General features: G+C 39.6%; 2 protein-coding genes across 6 annotated transcripts in view; one reads left to right on the forward strand and one right to left on the reverse strand.

The window, feature by feature from the left end:
- hyd (E3 ubiquitin-protein ligase hyd) overlaps positions 1-18,534 on the forward strand; it is a 90,647-nt gene extending 72,113 nt beyond the window's left edge. For 3 of the 5 annotated variants that reach the window (XM_045756541.2, XM_045756543.2, XM_045756542.2), the window contains exons 30-36: positions 1,362-1,598; positions 2,933-3,098; positions 7,159-7,294; positions 7,427-7,636; positions 10,250-10,397; positions 12,075-12,305; positions 16,664-18,534. In XM_045756541.2, coding sequence (XP_045612497.1) covers positions 1,362-1,598; positions 2,933-3,098; positions 7,159-7,294; positions 7,427-7,636; positions 10,250-10,397; positions 12,075-12,305; positions 16,664-16,876 — 1,341 coding nt within the window. In that variant the 3' untranslated portion in view covers positions 16,877-18,534. Of the gene's footprint in view, positions 1-1,361; positions 1,599-2,932; positions 3,099-7,158; positions 7,295-7,426; positions 7,637-10,249; positions 10,398-12,074; positions 12,306-13,786; positions 13,905-15,565; positions 15,655-16,663 lie in introns of all 5 variants that reach the window. The other 2 variants (XR_006773909.2, XR_006773910.2) reach the window with 2 other exon arrangements.
- Sbat (LSMD1 domain-containing protein Sbat) overlaps positions 1-20,141 on the reverse strand; it is a 543,594-nt gene that overhangs the window by 119,741 nt on the left and 403,712 nt on the right. The window lies entirely within an intron of this gene.

Here is a 20,141-nt window from a genome sequence, read left to right on the forward strand (position 1 = left end):
TTCAGTGGCTAGATAAATACCCAATAGCTCGGTCTGTGTCGTGCTTGCCCAGTTGTTCAATCTCTGTGTGAAGGTGGCAACATCTGCATGATATCATGCTGGGTAGGGGTGGCCACTATGCTCTTTGGGCACTATCCATCTTAGATGAACAGTTATGGTGAACAGAACATGTAGATACTTGTATATAACGTCTGTATATAGTGAATAAAAGCAAAAACAGTATGGTGGGAGGAGAATGTGGGCGAATGAGGAGTCATTGAGGGAGGGAGTGGCAGCGAGAGGCTGACTGGCAGATGTGGTGGCTACACCTCGCTGCTTTTTGACTCGCAATATCAACTTAGTGGTTCGTTATTGTGAACAAAACATGCAGATACGTATATAAAACCTGTGTATATAGTGTAATAACGGACAAAGTATTTGTTAATTGTTTTATGAACACAATAATTGAATCCGTAATATGCATACCATAATTTTGAGTACAGTGATGATTCACACATTTTGTTATATGATGTTATATAGTTGATATATCACACATCACACTATTGAATAATATTACATCAAAAAAACGAAGAAAAATAAATCAGAGACATTGCAGTAATTAGGTTAATTCTGTTTGTGGCCACTCCTGCCTGACAGCTGGGGCTGAGCAGACCACCTCCGACGCATGCTGAGTCGGTGCCTTTTTTTTTGTTTTTTTTTAATTTGGGAACACAAATTAACAGGTTTAGAAGATCTTTTTTTTTATGTGCCTGTGGGTGACAATGGCCAAATAGCCCTTAGCAACACAAGGGTTAAACATTTTGTTAGCTGTTCATTCTGCTCAAACTTCATCTGTGTTTATTCTCAGCTTGGCTGCTAGTTAAAGCCATTACTGCACCGTACTTGTATTTATAAGTAACGAATGCAGGATGTTTCGTATTTTCAGGAGGGGAGTTTATCTTCAGTGGTCATGAACTCGTCACAGCTCAGTGGTTGGGTGCCAAACTGTATAAGCCTCTTGTCTCAGGTTGAGGTGGTGCTGATTGGAGCCTCAGTTGTTCACTCAGATGCACTGCATACATGGGCAGGTTGAACTGTGCAGCAGTGTGTGTGTGCGTGAGATACTGTATTCCAGCACCAAGATCAAGGATGCCTTCTTTGATCATCTGATTTAAAAATTCAGAATTTATTTTAAAGTTTGCTTTTCAAATACTCGTGATGGATAATTAAAATTTAATTCCAGACTTTTAGATGACATTACACAACTCATCCTCAACCAATATTTATATTTTTATTTAAAAATGTTGATAATTGATTATCCAAATGGGTTCATGTAGATAGAAATCATAATTTTTGTTCACGTTAGTTTTTTCTATTAACAGGTTGGGCTATCGGTGGTACGATACAGCTTGTACGGTCAATATAAGGGGCGTGACAGAGACCGTCGCCAAGGTGCATCATCTTCGCGTTCATTACAAAGAAGAGAAGCTCGTAAGACACTCTCGGTCGATGCTCGGCCGTTTTACATGACAGGAGATGGGACCAGCAACGAACACCTACCTTCCAACATGTTGCAAATTGGAGAAGCACTCTTTCCTAAAGTTCAGGGTCTCAGACCGGTAAGTAGTGTTAATGGTTACAGTACTGTTATGGTATGATGGTGCACTGTATGACATTGTATTCACACACGTCAGGGCCTGGGGAACAGCACTTTTTAGATTTGTGTAAATATATTGTGTTTCTCCATATATATGGATAAATGAGCAAACAAATTTCTTTACAAAACCAGCATTGTTGTTATGCCTAATGCCTATGGTTACCAATGCCAAGAACAGGAATCATGCTAGGCTTATGAGGTTATATAGGCTAACTACTGACCTTTTCCTGGATGCAACTCACAACAGTTGTTTAACTCCTGTGGAACCTATTTACTGTTAGTTGAACAATTGCATTAGGTGTAAGGAAACATGGCCAAACATCTCGTTCTAAGACTCCAACCCAAGACCATTCAGTTGTAACATGACTGTGCTGACTAAGAGGCCAGCATCATGACCTCACCTAGAACTGAGCCCCTCCATTCAGTTCCCTGAAAACTAAATCATGCCACCAACTCGCCATGATACTGCCTCTGCATCCAAACAACTTGTTGACCCCATCTGTTTCTTGAGTTGAAACAATTTGTTGGGTGACAAACCTTAGTCAACTGTTACATAACTAAGGATAATCTTGCAGACATTGGACATTTGACCCTCTTATAAAAGGGTGTTAGATTTGTTTTCTCAACACAGGGCACCCGACAGCTGGGTGGACAGCGCTTCGGATTAGTAGTTCCGAGGTTCTGGGTTCGATCCCTGGTGGAGGTGGAGACAAATGGGTAAAATGTTTTTCACCCTGATGCCCCTGTTACCTAGCAGTAAATAGGTACCTGGGAGTAAGACAGCTGCTACGGGCTGCTTCCTGGGGATGTGTAACAGGAGGCCTGGTCGTGGACCGGGCTGCGTGGACGCTTGCCCCCGAAATCATCTCGAGATAACCTCAAGATTCACTATATCTATGATATTGTTAGAAAATATTGTCTGGATTATTACTTTAACTAACATAGATATAATCCTGACAATACTAACAGTTTTCATTCATCTATTTTTTGAGTAATGCCTTATTTTCATCACAGTAAAGCAATAGAATTAGTTCATAGCTCACAGCAATGACCTATGATAATTTTTTCTTTTCCTGGCCTCCCACAATATAAATCCAGTGTGGCACTTCAGTAATAGAGTAAAAGTCTGATAATGCACCATTATTCATGTAGTGAAGCATATTTTTCTTATTTTGATACAGCACTTCTTGCTGATAATTGTAAAATATTGTTATTTCAGGATATTCTGCTATTGGTAGCTTGGTTGAATGTGTGGTATTTAGTTAATTTACCCGTAACTGTTTTGCTTTTGAACAGTCTCTGGCGAGCAAAATAACAGGGATGTTGCTGGAACTGACACACGCTCAGCTCCTGCTGCTCTCTGCTAGTGAGGATGCTCTTCGACAAAAGGTGGACGAGGCAGTGGACCTAATTCTTGCCCAGGGTAGAGACCACACTCCAGAGTATTCCCCGTCACACCAAGGTACATTTATTGTTTATTGATAGGTTGTGTAATGAACTTGCAAGCTCATGTATCAACTATGTACTTCAAGTGTCCATCAGAGATTGCTTCACCCCATCCCTGCCATGTGCAGCTATGGTTGGATGGCCAAATGTCATTCATGGGGATATGCAACATACCAAATGTGTAGATAAGGTTTGAACACCCTGAAACAGTCATCCAGACCTAGTAACTGCAACAGTCACCCATTGCAGCAGTAGATCTAAATTCATCAGAAATTACAAGTCCCTCTTAAAGAATTGGTTATTATGAATGTTATAAATTATTAATGCTGAATATAAAAGTTTTCTGGTGGGGGTTGTTATGGAGAATTGACTAACATATGTAAACTCTTCCTTTTGTTAGTGTGCTTTTTTCTTGTATACATGTAAAAAAATGTGTTTAGCATTTTGTCGATCAAAGTACAGTACACTATGGTGTCAGTCAGTCAGTCAAACAAGATCAAGTCCAAGTGAAGTGAAAAGCCCTGTACCCCAGGGCACAATACTTGCACCACTGCTCTTACTCATTCTTATCTGCTCTTACTTTTGCAGGCATACCACTAGGACCTGGTTGTGGCTCACTGCTTGCTTGTCTTACTAAGAATCTGTCTATAGACACTTGTTTTTCCCTACATTTTAACACTTGTCTGTAGTGAGACATCACATTCTCACTATGAATGATCTCTTGTTTTTCCTCTATCGTCATCCTCACAATTATGTTCTTAGGTTGAACATTACCACTGACTTAATTGGTACCCATGGCATGATATATATATATAATAAGAACTTTTATGTTCAGAAACCAAAAAGCACAAAAACAATAAAATTCTTCACAGAGAATGCAAACGCGATCATCACTAGGCGGGAGACTGGTAAAATGAAGCACCATGCTTGCTGTGGACCCTGTACGTGTATAAACAAACTACAACTACCGAACAGAGTTTCTCATAAATTTACAACAAGAACCGAGGTTCCATTGTACTCATGTCGGAAGACCTTACCTTTAAAGAACAAAATAAAGTAGCAGTCACAATGGCAAGAAAAATGACAGGTTGGATAACAAGAACTTTTCAAATTAGAGATGCTATGCCAATGATGATACTCTCAAGATGCTGAAGAGTATCCATTCTAGTATTCTCTAGAATGGAATACTGTTACACAATGACAGCCCTTTCAAAGCTGGAGAAATTGCTTACCTGGAGTGTGTAGAGATCCTTTGCTGCTAGAATCCACTCAGTAAAACATCCAAACTATTGGGACCGACTAAAATGCCTAAATCTGTTTTCTCTTGAGCTCAGGCAGGAGAGAGTCATAATTTACACGTGGAAAATACTAGAGGAGCTGGTCTCAAACTTGCACACAGAAGTAACACTACACGAGACCAGAAGGCATGGCAGAATGTGCAGAATACCCCCGTTAAAAAAGCAGAGGTGCAATAGGTACCCTGAGAGAGAACTTTATCAACATCTGAGGACCAAGACTGTTCAACACGCTTCCACTACTCATAAGGGATATAATTTGCCGACCCCTCGCTGTGTTCAAAAGAAAACTTGATGAACACCTAAGTATACCTGATGAACCAGGCTTTGATTTATAAGTCAGGCCGCGAGCAGTCACGTCAAACAGCCCGATTGACCAGTCAACTGTGGAGACACTAAGCCCCGAAACCATCATAAGGTAAACACACGGTAGTCTGATTGACTGTAAATGCATGACTGACCTAAATGTGTAAATGCGTGTAAATGACTAAGGGGATTCATAGTGCTGAAGTTCCGAGTTCGATCGCCGGTGTAGGCGGAAACAATTGGCCAGTTTCTTTCACCCTGATGCCCCCTGTTCACCTAGCAGTAAATAGCTACCTGGAAGTTACAGCTGCTACAGGCTGCTTCCTAGGGGTGTGCAAACAAAAAGGAGGCCTGGTCGACGACTGGACCGCGGGGACGCTAAGCCCCGGAATCATCTCAAGATAACTGACCGTAAATGCCTAACCAGTTGCTACCACAACGTGAATCGAGCTGAAATTGAAACTCATATCAAAGTGAGGAACAGAAAGCAATTCAGGAAATAAAGAAAAATCCAAAATACTTTTTCACATATGCAAAATCAAAAGCAAAAACCACTGCCAGTATTGGACCTATTCGTACAAGTGAAGGTTCATACACGGAGGATGACAAAGAAATTAGTGAAATCCTAAAAAAGCAATATGAGGACATGTTTAGCACTCCAATAAACACCATGAAAGTGGAAGATCCAGACAATTTCTTTATGCGGGATATCCAAACCCCTGTAAATATAACGGATATCAACACGAGCGTACTAGACTTTGAAAGAGAAATTGAAAACATGCCCATGCACTCGGCCCCGGGTCCAGATTCATGGAATTCAATATTTATAAAGAAATGCAAAGTGCCGGTAGCACAGGCACTCGATATAGTGTGGAGGATGAGCTTGGACACGGGGGAGATACCAGATGCACTTAAAGTAGCAGACATAGCCCCTCTACACAAGGGAGGGAGCAAAGCATTGGCAAAAAATTATAGACCAGTTGCATTAACATCACACATAGTAAAAGTATTTGAGAGAATGATTAGGAGTCAGGTCACCAATTTCTTGGAGACCAATGGTTTTCATAACCCAGGCCAACATGGATTTTGAGTGGGAAGATCGTGCCCCTCACAGCTACTTGATCAATACGACAGTCACTGAGGCATTAGAAGAAAAACAGAATGCTGATGTGATAGACACGGACTTCGCAAAGGCTTTCGATAAATGTGACCATGGAGTGATGGCACATAAAATGAAGTCGATGAGAATAACCGGTAATGGTTTATATTTGTACCTAATTGTTTTGTGTATGAAAAATATGAGTAGTATTCTGTATAAAATGTATTTTTAAGTTAGTATTTTTGGTTGTGTGGAACAGATTACTTCAACTTCCATTATTTCTTACGGGAAAATATTTCGGTTTATGAAATTTCAGTTTACGAACCGTCTCTGGGAATGGATTAAATTCATAAAAGAAGGTACATCTTGAGGTTATCTTGAGATGATTTCGGGGTTTAGTATCCCCGCGGCCTGGTCCTCGACCAGGCCTCCACCCCCAGGAAGGAGCCCGTGACAGCTGACTAACTCCCAGGTACCTATTTACTGCTAGGTAACAGGAGCATCAGGGTGAAAGAAACTGCCCATCGTTTCTCGCCAGCACCCAGGATCGAACCCGGGACCACAGGATCATGCGTCCAGTGTTCTGTCCGCTCAGCCGCCGGCTCCCTTACATGGAAGATACTGAACAGCCAGGTCCAAAATTTGCACAGTACAATAACAACCTAATGGAGTTTAAAGATAAGGAAGGAAATGCAGAATAGAACCAGTAAGGAGTAGAGGTGCCATAGGCACAACCAGTGAGCACTGTCTGAAAATCAGAGGTCCACAGCTGTTCAATACCCTTCCAGCAATCATTAGAAATACAGTATTGCTGGAACAGAGGTGGAAGTCTTCAAGAAGCATTTAGATAACTACTTGCAAGAAGTACCGGACCAACCAGGTTTTGCAGTGGATATGTGGGTCTGCGGGCTGCTCCAAGCAACAGCATGTGAGAACAAGTAGTCACGTGACGAGCCTGGCTCGGGGGGTGGAAGTACTGCAGTGAAAGGGTTAAAGTTAAATATATTTAAGACGAGGTACAGTATTCTCCAATAAAAAGAAAAGATGAGGATCATGGAGGTAAAAATAGATGATTGGTAAAGTATTTAGATTGTGTTTCTACAGAAAATATTGCAGGCATTACTGGTGTTGTATTTTTAGAGGCACACTATCAAGAATAAAATACTCTTATGTATAGTCTGTTTTTAATGGTTCTTTTGATTGCTGGATTTTGACCAGACCTGCTCATTGTTCTGATGAGCTAGGCTGTTGGTGCTTGCTGCTCTTAGTCCAGTGTAGCTATTGCAACTGTGAAAATCATTCGTTAGAAATGTGTACAATAAATAAAATTAATCTATTAGATTACATCTATGGTTTTGGTTTGTCTTCTGCCACAGACACAGATGAAGGAGGAGAGGAGCCAGAGGATGCTAGTGCGCCTCTGTTTTATCAGCCGGGCAAGAGAGGTTTCTACTCCCCTCGGCAGAGTCGACCAACTCCAGAGAGACTTAATGCATTCCGTAATGTTGGCAGGTCAGTAGTGAACCTTTGATGATATAACTTGAATTATTAACACCTGTAATTATATATAAAAAAAATTAGTTTCATATTATGTTCTAGTAACATTCAGATGCTGGTACTAATAATTTGATTTTCTTTTGGCAGACTTTTGGGGTTGTGCTTATTACAAAACGAGTTGTGTCCTATTTATCTAAATCGACACGTTTTAAAATATATTCTGGGGCGTCCTGTACGCTTCCACGACCTAGCCTTCTTTGATCCTGTGATGTATGAAAGTCTGCGGAAACTTGTGCTGGACGCTGAGAATAAGGACACTGGCACGGATGTGTTCAAAGCTCTGGATCTCACATTCAGGTACTGTAATATACAATGTGTACTTTGGCATTGGTTTTATAATGGTTTGGATTTATATAATATTAAATTCTTGATTATGCACAAAGTTATAGGCAAATCTTAGCACTGATACATGGTATAGTGTAATCTGTTTTTGTTTTCTCTTAGTGTTCAAAGTTGTGAATTGAAGTGACCTAAACTTGTCTCTTCCTTTGGTACATTAAACATGTTCACTATTTGCACAAAAACAAAATGGAATATAGATATTTAGATTTATTTAGATTTAGATTTAGTTGTGCCAAGTCTTGCCCTTGTGAAAAAAAAAAATCAAAATATATTCTAAATCTTTTTGTATTATTAGGTATCCTCACAATATTTACATTTTCCTAACAAAATTGGTGACAAACCAAAAGGCTGTCTTCTGTGTTTGGAGAATACCTTTGCCTATCAGCTTGATGTCTTCAAGATTTACGTAAGGGGGTCTTACATAAAACCTTTAGTGGAGAGGAGGGGGAAGGGGAGGCACCTTGAGGGAGGGCAAGGGAAAATGACTGTAGTCTCACTTGCACTTAGTACCATCAGAAGTCTTGAAATACTCGATACAATGTATGTAATGACAGTACTGTATTTTGTTTTTAAGCAAGAATAGTTAAAAGATAAGTCAGTTTATATTTAGAATATGGTATGTGTCTTAGATGCATAACTGTTCAGTAAATTTTCATCCCTTATTCCCAGTTGTTGATATTTGCAGTGTTTAGAAGTTATTGGCCCCCCCCCCCCCCCCTCAGGTCGCTATAAAACTGTAATTTAACAATTGCTTTAGAAGTAATATGGGGTTTTAGAGTATTCATAATTAAACTTTCATGTGTTGACCTTCTGACTAGACTGTGATGTAGTGTTTAATAATGTCATAAAATGTTCATAACTGGTATCCTTCCACCAAACCCAGCTTGGGTAAAAGTAATGTAAATGCATGTTTCTAATAGGCTTCCTTACCTTTCCTAACCTGTCCCAACCCCTTCTACCCCACTACCTCACTAAACACCACACTACCAACAACTTCCTCAACCATCATAAACACCACCACAACTACAACCATCATTAGCTAAAGCATTTTACTGGTGATCAGTGTCACTAAGTACTTGAGAATCGTTCATTTGGCTTATGAGAAAATCATTGACGCAGGACAAGGGTCGAGCAACATCCTGGGTAATCCCAGACGTGCATCTTTACCCATGGACCATGACAAGCTAAAGATTATGTAACCTGGGATCTATTTAGATCCACACGAGTCTGGAGGGTAACGGCTCGATGTCTCCAGATTCTTGGTGGATCCGGGTAGATCCCATGGTTATATAATCTTTAGCATATTGTGGCCCATGGCTTAAGGTGTGCATCTGGGATTACCCAGGATGCTGGCCAATCCTTGTCCTGCTACAATGATTTTCTCGCACACCAAAAATCTTGCTGATTGAACAATGGGCCAGAAGGGCTAGTCAGAGACTATGCTGGAGAGGCTCTGACCCTCAGATGCTACATCATCAAAGGTGGGCAAATATGTTTTAGAATGAGAGAGACAGACAGTCTTGGGAGTAGACATGATACCAGCACTTATATCATAAGTGCACACACATAGGATAACATTAGTATCATATGGGAATTAGCAAATTGAAAGGAAAATCAGTTAATGTAACAAATGGAAACAAGAAAGTAGATGTAGTGTAGCAATGGGTTACAGGTCCAGCAAGTACATTTTCCGAAGTAGTCATACGGCTAGAACTAAAGCAGATAAGTTAATGATAATAGAGACGTGGAACCAAGCAGGTCATGTAACTGCACTAAACAAGAACTACAAAAGGAGAGATTTGTGATGATCTTGAGGGACACATGATATAGAAACCCTCTCCGTCCCCCCATTCCTCCCCTCTCTCCATCTATTAGTTACCTTCTTGGATATGTGTGTTTTTTGCTGGATAGTAGATAATACACGATTGATGACCAGCAGTTTATTGAGGAAGGTAACAAGTTGGATATCTGGCCTGCTGAGGTCCTACCAAACTCTGAAGTCTGTGAGATACTGACTGGTCACCGGAACGGCTAGTACCAGCTCTCTGTAGAGAATGACATCAGAGGCTTACTTCATTGTGATTGGCTACATCCCAACCGTCGTACAATTTGAATACTAACACCTCCCCTCCCCATCCCCCCATTTCTCCTCTCTCTCCATCCTCCCCACTTCCCCCTCTCCCTATCCCCCCTCATTCTTTCCTCCCTTCCCCTCTCCCCATTCCCCCATATTCCTCCCTCCCCTCTCCCCATTCCCCCATATTCCTCCCTCCCCTCTCCCCATCCCCCCCCTCATTCCTCCCTCCCTCGCTTCTCCCCATCCCCCCTCATTCCTCCCTCCCTTCTCCCCATTCCCCCTCATTCCTCCCTCCCCTCCCCTCTCCCTCCACATTCCTTCCTCCCTCCTACCATCCTTCTTCTCTCCTGCCATCCCTCTCCCTCTATCCTTCCTCCTGTTCCGGATGGGATTAATTTCAGAAGTTCCCTGATGGGTTCCCTGAAATACACAATGATCAGCATACACATAAAAGTACAGATTTGTTATTTATTGTGTAATACATCTTGCAGTATTGATGTGATCCCAGAGGAAGGTGGCACAAATATTGAACTGATAAGTGGTGGCCGCAATGTGGAAGTAACGACTGGGAACGTCTATGACTATGTACGCAAGTATGCAGAGTATCGCATGGTTAAATCTCAGGAGAAGGCTTTGCAGGTAAGCGTAAATTAATAGTACGGTAAATGTATTATGATCGTTTAAAAATCAGGTCATAGCTCTGGTATTAAAGATACAATTATCTGTCCAACCACTTGGGTCGGACGGTAGAGCGACGGTCTCGTTTCGTGCAGATCTGCGTTCAATCCCCGACCGTCCAAGTTGTTGGGGACCATTCCTTTCCCCTGATGGTCCCTGATCCCTTCCCAGTGCTATGTAGTGGTAATGGCTTGGTACTTTCTCCTGATAGTTCCCTGTGTTGGTGTTGATACGGAGTGCTAGGATGAGGGGAAACAAGAAGTGAAATGTGCAGTGCAACAAATTTGTTAATATTTCTCAGAATCCATCCAAGATAATCTTTTGAAATTGGCAAAAGAGTGGCAGGTGCTGTTTAATGCTCAGAAATGAAGGGTTCTGAGGTTACCTTGAGGCTACCTTGAGGTGCTTCCGGGGCTTAGCGTCCCCGCGGCCCGGTCGTCGACCAGGCCTCCTGGTTGCCGGACTGATCAACCAGGCCGTTGGACACGGCTGCTCGCAGCCTGACGTATGAGTCACAGCCTGGTTGATCAGGTATAGGCTGGGTAGTCTCAGAAAAAGATCTATGGGTCATGATTAGTATGGATTTCAAAGGCAAAATATTAGTGCATAAATATTTAAAATAAGGCAAATAGGATACCAGGATTTATTTCTAAAAGAATTAGCACTAAAAATGTTAATGTTATTCTTTAGCTGTTTCTCTCTTTTTAGCCCCATTTACACTATGCAGTGAAATTTGTCGCCATACTGTAAATGGCCATGAGTCACTTGAATGCATTCAGCAAAAGATGACAAAGTTAATCACAGGAATTGGAAACCTTCCATATGAAGAGAGATTGGAAAAGTTGTTGTAAAAATTGGGCTCGAGTTGAGGGGTGGTAGCGAGCAGTTATATCAACAACTCGTGGTGTGACGCACTTGCAGGTTTCAACCAGGAACTGCACACCTCTTGCTGAGATTTAGGTTAGGAATGGATGAGATTTAGGCTAGGCTACACAAATATGTAACTGTTTGACACTACGTACCAAGAAAATGCACAGCTCTTGTAACAATTTCTGCAGGTGAAGGAAGGGGGTGGATGTGTGTGTGGGTGGGAATGAGGGAGGGTGGACATGTGGGAATGAGAGAGGGTAGACATGTGTGGGTGGGAGTGATAGGGAGTTGAAATGTACTCGCCTAGTTGTGCTTGTGGGGGTTGAGCTCTGCCTCTTTGGTCCCACCTCTCAACTGTCAATAAACTTGTGTACAGTTGATTGGCTGTACACCTCACCCAGCCAATGTATGGCTGGGTTGATTTTTATGTGGTTGTGGGAATTGGTGGGTGTAATGAGGGAGCCAAATCAGAGTTGTCTTTGCTTTAGTGTAGAGATGAGCATGCCATGTGTGTGTTATGTAATGGTGTAATCATTTGAAATTATTAGTTGCTAAACAAAAACAATGTTATGGCAAAAATGTGATACGTATATATATAAATGCATGTTTATGTAAGGGGTCGACTCGTCGCATTTTATCTGGTACCTTCCAATCCCATGCAAGTGGAAAACGGTGTAATAATAATGTATGTATAGTGTATCTTCATGTTCAGTTTTTATGAGTAATAATGTCAGTTGAAATACATAATATTTTGTTTAAATCCTGTAGAATATTCGCGATGGGGTGTTCGATGTCATCCCTGGAGGTTCTTTGGATTCACTAACTGCCGAGGACCTACGACTTTTACTCAATGGTGTTGGAGACATCAACGTTGCCACTCTCATCTCTTATACCTCATTCAATGATGAAAGCGCCGAATCCAACGACCGTCTCAACAAGTTCAAGCGATGGCTATGGTCCATTGTGGAGAAAATGACCAATCAAGAAAAACAAGACTTGGTAAGTAAATATATTGAAATTCATGGACATTAATATTGTGAGGTAATGGCATGCAGCAGCATATCAAGGGTAGGGAAAGGGTAGGTAAGGGAAAGATGTTTCTCTGTGGAGAAGCTATCTGTATGGAAGTGAATAATGATCAAGCCTGACAATGTTGTAGTTGTAATTACAGTTCATCTTATGTAATACAGTATCAATAACTGAGCAAACCAGGAGGCCTGGTCACAGACCGGGCCGCGGGGACGGTTATCTTCAAAATCATCAACAGATAGTCAACACACAGGTAGGTAGAGCACAACTGTTGATATGTATAGGAAAAGGATGCATCAGGAATTATTTAACTTCTAGTGAGGATATTGGAGTAGAATATTATGTGCCTGCAGGCTGCTTCAAGTAACAGCATGTTGGATAAAGTTATCACTAGTCATTATCGGGTTCCTTTTTAGTGATAATGAAAACAATTGCTATCCTTTTCACTATTTTGACTTTGGGTATAGAAGAACTCTTGGAAACCTCTCCAGGTAAACACCAGGTAATTAGACATTGCTGGCTCCACCTGTAGTTAGCAGAGTAGTAAATGGCATTTCTTGGAGATGTTATGGGTTGCTCATAGTTTTATATTAGAGCGAGCTGGTCCTACATTGGTGGCTTTAGTTGCTCACCACTTTTACCTTCCCTAGACGAGAACATTTGCAAAAACGTTTTTAAGATGGGAACAAGATCATACAGCGGTCAGGTTAGGGAGCATTTGAGTGGCCTAAACTTGAATCAATTATGGGGGCTAGCAGCTCCCAGAATTCCCACTTGGCAATAATGAGCTGTAAATGGCGGATGAGAAGTATGACTTAGCTACTGGGTGGATTGGTTCCTGTGTGTGTGTTTTGCATTGTTCGTTTATGTTCTGTGAACCTTGCAATTGTCAGTTTTGCTTCACTCCCTTGGAGTTTTTTCCTTCGGTGAGAGTGATAACGAATCCCTTGTCCCTGTGTGCCTCTGAAGAAGGCCTGGTTATGACCTCTGGTGTCTTATATGCTATTAAGGAGACTCAGGGCTGATGTGACTTACAAGTGTGGAGCTATCATAGTGCTACTAGGTAAAAAAAAGGAGCCACTATCCCCACTACCTCTCTGAAAGACAAGTTTCATTATATTGAATGCTGGTTTCTTGTTTCTGACAAACTTTCTGGATTATGTTCTTGCATCGAGGCACCTACTAAACTTCTTGCAGATCTTGCTGCACAAATACCATGTTAAGCTGAAGTTTAAACACTCTTAATACTGTTTGCAGTGCAGTGTTTAATACTCTTAAATTGGAAACTCTCGTTGAAAAGACCTTATTTCCAAAATGGTAAAATACTTCGGATTACAAAGTAGTACCATAAGATTACCGAGGTAAATATTAACTGTAAACTTTCATTAATTTTCCATTTCCTCAATCCCAAAGCTTTGATTTTTTTTTTTTTAATTTCATTTTCCTACCAGTTCATTGGAAGCCAAATAGAAGTAGCTAGACGACAAAATGATTCTTGAATGACCAGACCTTCACCATGTTGTTTAACACTTTGGCCGGCCTGGCGGGCCACCCACAGCGCACCGCAAGGTAGGCCACGCATTGCCCGTCAGCGGACAACCACACTCCAATGTTTATACTCTTTACAGTCTTCTCACCTCAATTTTCATGCTACGTCGTTCATTTTGGTATCAAATTGTTCGCAATAGGAGGCTCTAAAGGGATAAATGCATATAAGGTAAAATAGAAGAACTACTACTACCAATAAAATAAGATAAAATAGTCATGTGAAAAAAAAATCATTGTTTACGTCATTATTCATTCCTAACGTTATTTGTTACACTATATCATTCGTTTGTGTTTCGTGCTTATAAAGGCAGTAACAAAAAATACCCGAGATAAAACTGGAACGGGAACACGGTTTTGATTCGAGGGTAGGGTGAGTGAGTGGCCACCCGCTGCGTTGGTGGCCACGCACGCAGCGGTGTAGTGATTGCACATGAGGTATAGAGAGAACGGAAAGATGTTGGCGCGCATTTTAAAACAAGTCCTATAATAATCGGACGATAAATGGATTTTTTTTTTTTTTACAAAATACAGTATGTTTAAATTTTGGACGACATTGTCGTCCTCCCACAATCTACGTGTATTGATTTTAGGACGACAATAACGTTATCCTGCAGTGAAAGTGTTAACTTGTACAACATCTTTAAAGACTTGATTTGTATGTTTGTTTTTATTTGCACAGTGTGTATAGAAGCGCAATACCCGTAAAAATTTATGGTGCCTGTATACTAAATTATTTTCAGCTGTATGTGGGAAGCAGGTAGGTTCTTCCTTCTAAATTTGTGAATGTAACTAAAATATGCAGGTCAAGTATGTGCATCTATAAGGAATTCTGCTTAAAGATACTCCACTAAAAAAATCTTTGGCCATGCATTAGCATATGTGCTTCCTGCACAACCTCTTTGGCAAGTCTTCATTCAGACTTGGGAGAAATATGTCTTCCCTGAGGAGAGCTGCCCCACAATTTTGATCCTCACTTGAGTCCCAAACTTAGCTGATATTTCAGGTTAGGTATTTCTCTTCATTCTTTCTCATGGTTCTCTTCCACAACATATGTTACATATTTTGTGTAATAATTTTGTCAATAATATATTGCCCATTTCTTCACCCTCACAGTTCCATATACCCTTGACACATGCATTTATCTTCCATCTACTATAACTGTTATATATCGATTATATTGTAACTTGCCTCTACAACAACGTCTTTACCTCATAAATACAGTACTTCCTATTTTTCTTACCTATTTTTATTTGTAGTGTACCTGGTTTTTTCTTTGTCTATAGAGAATTCTACAATTATTCAGTCTTCTACCCGAAAATACAGTACAGTACTTTATCAAAATTTTGCTGAAACGAAGTTTGAAGTCATCATGAGAGGACTTCAATGCAATGCAAGCCGTGGCAGATGAGCAGGCTTGCTGTGTAGGCTTGCAGGCTGGAAGCAGCAATTGTCTGGCTGGTCAGACAGTTACTAGGGAAGCCTAATGTCTTGTCAGGGTGTGAGAGTAGTAAAAATGTGAATGTAAACTCGCGTAGCCCATAAAATACTTTGTCAATTCCTAGGGCTAGATACTTTTCACCACAGCAAGTATGATGTGTGGTTCTTGTGAAGGCTAAATCATTCACAAGTTTAATTAGTAACGATAATGCAGTACTGTATTCTGTTTCTTTTCATGGCCATAGGACACTGCTAGAATGGGGCTACCTCCCTAAAAGTGTGGATTTCTACTAAATTGAGCATAGAGCTGTCATCAGGTTCCTTGTGAAGAAAGGTGAATACAAACAAAAATATATAGACAAATGATTAGTATATTTATAGTGATGTTAACTTGAAGCACTAAAAAAAATGCGTAATGATCAGGTGAACTCGAGCATAAATTAGTCACTTTAGCGACTCGTTGAGTAAGCACTAATGATGTCATCACTAATGGAATCCAACACTACATAAATTTTAATTAGTTTTTTTTTCTTTTGAGAGAGAGAGAGAGAGAGAGAGAGAGAGAACCGGAATAGGAAGTTAAAGAAATTCATGAGTTTGTATCTGATACAAATCAGCACAGGCAATGTTCCCATAGATATGTAAGGGTCCAATTTATCACCTTTAACCTCTCCTCCTGCCACTTTGTTTTTAATTCTGGAAATCGTTTAGGTGCATGTCTTTACACCACAGCAAATTCCAATTTTGGTCTTATTAAGGCTGTAAATAATTTCTTTAATATTTCACCGTCCCTGTATTTAACAGCAATTCTAAAGTTGGAATGCATAGCATGCACTCTTGCACAATGTTCTTTGTTTGGTACTTGGGTGAGGTTTTTTCTATCCAGAACCACCGCTAGATCTCTTATTCACATTAAATTCTATTTGCCAAGTGTTACTCCATACTCATTTTATCCAGGTCTTCTTGTAGGGCATGAGAGTTGTCTTAAGTTTCTTAACATCCCTAGTACCTCACCATCATCCACAAACATGTTCATATAATTCTCTCTTCCTTCTGGTAAATTGCTTATACAGTATAGAGAATGAACATTACTGGTGCTAAAACGGACCCCAGTGGTACTTCACTTGTAACACCTCTCCAGTTTGATACATAAAGATACAAATGATGTAGCAAGGGGGATCTGGGATACCCAGATTACAGCAGAACAAAGGGCAAAAGGTTATAAAACAAGAAAGTACATAACAATTGTGTTGCAGTACAAGAGGTTTTTATCTGAATATAATTGCTAAAACAAGTAATTCAAAATATTAAATATTTGCTATTAATTTATTATTTTATAACAGGTATATTTCTGGACTGGTTCACCTGCTTTACCTGCATCTGAAGAAGGATTCCAGCCTATGCCATCAGTTACAATCCGGCCGGCAGACGATTCGCACCTTCCCACAGCAAACACCTGCATCAGCCGTCTCTATATTCCTCTTTACTCGACACGTGCTATTTTACGCTCCAAGCTCCTCCTAGCCATTAAGACTAAAAATTTTGGCTTTGTTTGAGAACCATCTACAAATGTTTTTGACCTAAAAAATAAGAAAGAATAATTTGTATTAATCATCCATGAAGGTATATCAAGAAAGAAGGAAAGTGTTTGGATACTGTGTGTATTGGTTCACAGGTGGGAGGGCACGGGATGAAGACGACGGTTCTTTGTCAGAATGTGAGCAGATGCTCTCGTAGGTGTGGAGACCGGCACGGCACGTGAGAGGTGTAGGTGTTGCATCATGACTGGGAGTAGTGGTGGCTAACATTTGATAAAATTAAAAGTGGTTTATTTGATTTATATTTGCTTTGTAGAAGGTGAATAAATACAATTTCTTGGAATAATTAAAGACTGTAATAACCCTTGGAGGCAATAGAATGCTAATAAACCAAAATGTGGATAAAAGCTTGTATGGATGTATCCTGAGTATTTGTGAATAAAGTGGATGGTAGTATTCGATACACAGTTGGCATCTAAAATTGTCAGCTTATCATATCACAATGCCTTTATTTATAAATATTTTCCATTCATGCTGCTGGGATTGGAACAATTGTGCTATAGCAAAATGAATAGATGTTCAGGCTTGGCATACCAAGGCAGTAAGTTATGGATCCTCAATACCAGCAGTTATTGGTATCTCTTCATATTTTAATGTACAAGGAAATTTTAATGCCATAAACATTACACTTTAATCCAGTAAAAGTACTGGAATACAGAAGACCCAGCCAACTTGGCCATGTAATAATCAAAAGTTTTATTTTACATGCAAAATTTGAATTTGATGTACATAAAATATGTACCAAAATGTATTCCGAGATAACACGAATGATGGATTTGCAGTCAAACACAGCAACAGTGTACTTTATATATAAGTAACCAATGAAATGCAGCAGTGATTAACTCTGAATTGAGGTGGCAGGAAATTCTTGATCAAATTACTTCAACAGATATACTGTACTATTAACAGTGACTGGTGTCCAAATATCATTGAAAAATGTGATACATGTGGACATACTTGAAATGGCAGCTGGTTACTGGAGCTGAGTGATCATCTGTTTTGGAGTGGTGCTCTTGGCTGTGGAGTTATTAGATACCTGGAGCGTACCTGGAGAGGGTTTCGAGAATTCTTCTACTTCCCGAGCCCAGCCTGGGGCCAGGCTCGACATGGAAGTCGAATACTTTGGAAGTCTGCACACGTGTTGAACAGAGACCTTGAATAATGTTCACAAACCAAAGTTCATAAGATTGTATTGCATCAGTGAATGTGGTGTACCTTGCTGGTGAAGGTTGCACATGATGGAAAGACTTACCATGTGAACAAAATCAATAACTCCTGCACTGTGTGTGTGCCTGGTGAAAATATATGGCTATTTACTTGTTTATTACGTCATATCTTCAAGAATTTATTATATAAATTAAAGCCATGTTGTAATTAATCCTATTTTTTTATTTATATTTTATTAAAGTTGTTTGATAATATAGTAAAAAGAGGTTAAATATAGTTGGTTATTATTGAGTATGCCATTCCATTATGTTATTGATTAGCAAGAAATGTTTAAAATAAATTATATGCTGTATATACTTGCACATGCACACTATACATGCGTACATAATTTTGTCACTGATGCTGCTACTACTGGTGGTCAGAATGTAAAAATAAAAAAAAAATAAAAATATATATATATAACAAAAAAAAATTGTTAGATATGGTATATTTGTCCAGCCTGCCTTACCTAGCAATTATAAGTAATATTTTTGAGAAGCTACCTACCATCTTGGGATTGATACATATAGGCATCGAGTGGTAGAGTGTACGGGTCAACATAGCGGTGTCGATGGATATTCCGCTGATGGAGGATACTTTCTTTTTTTTTTTTTTTTTTAATGAAATTCAATCCATTTCTAACCAAAATATTAAAAGCTTAGGTGTAAATTGATTCTTTTGGCTGTTAATCTTCTATTTATTGAGAGTTGCAAAGAATTTTAGCAAAATATTTCTATATTATGCTCCAGTTCAGATATCGTGTTACTTGTGTATCCCTAATTGAGTGTGCATTATCATTGAACAAATCCTAAATATGCAAGAATTCCATGCTTTGGTCATTTATTATTTTGTATAATTGTTTTATTAACAATCTTAATATGTATTTTATACTTGCATAGGTAGGAATCTACGGATGCTCAGATTGGTTTCTTTTTTTCAGAATCCATTGTTAATTTAAAACTTGAAAATAGGTCTTTTGTACTTATTAAATAGCAAATTATTATTATTTTATATATTTTTCAATTACTGTATGAACATTTATTTCTTGCGGAGAAGTGTGAACCCAATGGAACTGGTTAGTATGGATTGTCAAATTAGATATGGTTATTAGGGACTGTATAAAATCAGATTAATTAAACGATTAAAAAAAATCATCGGTGTTTTGTAATGGAATAGAGTATAAGCTGTGACATATTGGGAAGAAATGCAGTCAAGATGTCTTCATGTATTAAGATATGTATTAATATGAAATAAAAAGTCTTGCACGAAGTTAATTATTCCTTTCCTTTGCCGACATTTAAGGGGGTAAGAATGTAAAGGAACAGATGTCATTCTTGATAGTAAGTGGCAAACATAATAGATCACTCATTCATTGTTAAAGGACCCAAACTTGGTCTTCCCCATGACTGGAACATCTGTAAAATGTTTAAAAGGTACAGTAACTTGGCTTAAAATTTCTGGTCGAGGACCGGGCCGCAAGGACGTTAAGCTCTGAAATTATCTCAAGAAAATAATCATGTCAAGAAATTTATCTTGTGATGCAAAATTCAACCAATCTATTGTCTTGTGGTTAAAAGTGTGTTGTTATAAGAGCTTCAGCTGCAGCATTTTTCATATGCAGATGATCTGCATGCATAATGTGCTGTAACTTTCTGTACTGTTGCTGTGTCTGCCATATCTGCTTTCTTTTTAAGCTAGTATGTTGCATTATATAGAGTCTACGGTTGTTCAACATCCTCCCAGCGAGCATAATAAATATTGCAGGGACAATCGTGGACGTCTTCAAGAGAAAACTGGATAGTTTCCTTCAAGACGTGTGGGAGCAGCCAGGAGGTTCAAGGCTGGTGCGGGCCGCGCCAAGCTATAGCCTGGTGGACCAAAGACTCACAAGTTAAGCCTGTGACCACTTCAACAATAATCTTGGTCAGGAATCATCTGGTCGAGTCATATATAGTTCTTGGTGATCTATGACTTGAGCGTTCATGATGCCTTTCTCAAAATATATTTGGCCAAAATG

Source organism: Procambarus clarkii, chromosome 53, assembly GCF_040958095.1.
Source record: "Procambarus clarkii isolate CNS0578487 chromosome 53, FALCON_Pclarkii_2.0, whole genome shotgun sequence".
NCBI lineage: Eukaryota > Metazoa > Arthropoda > Malacostraca > Decapoda > Cambaridae > Procambarus > Procambarus clarkii.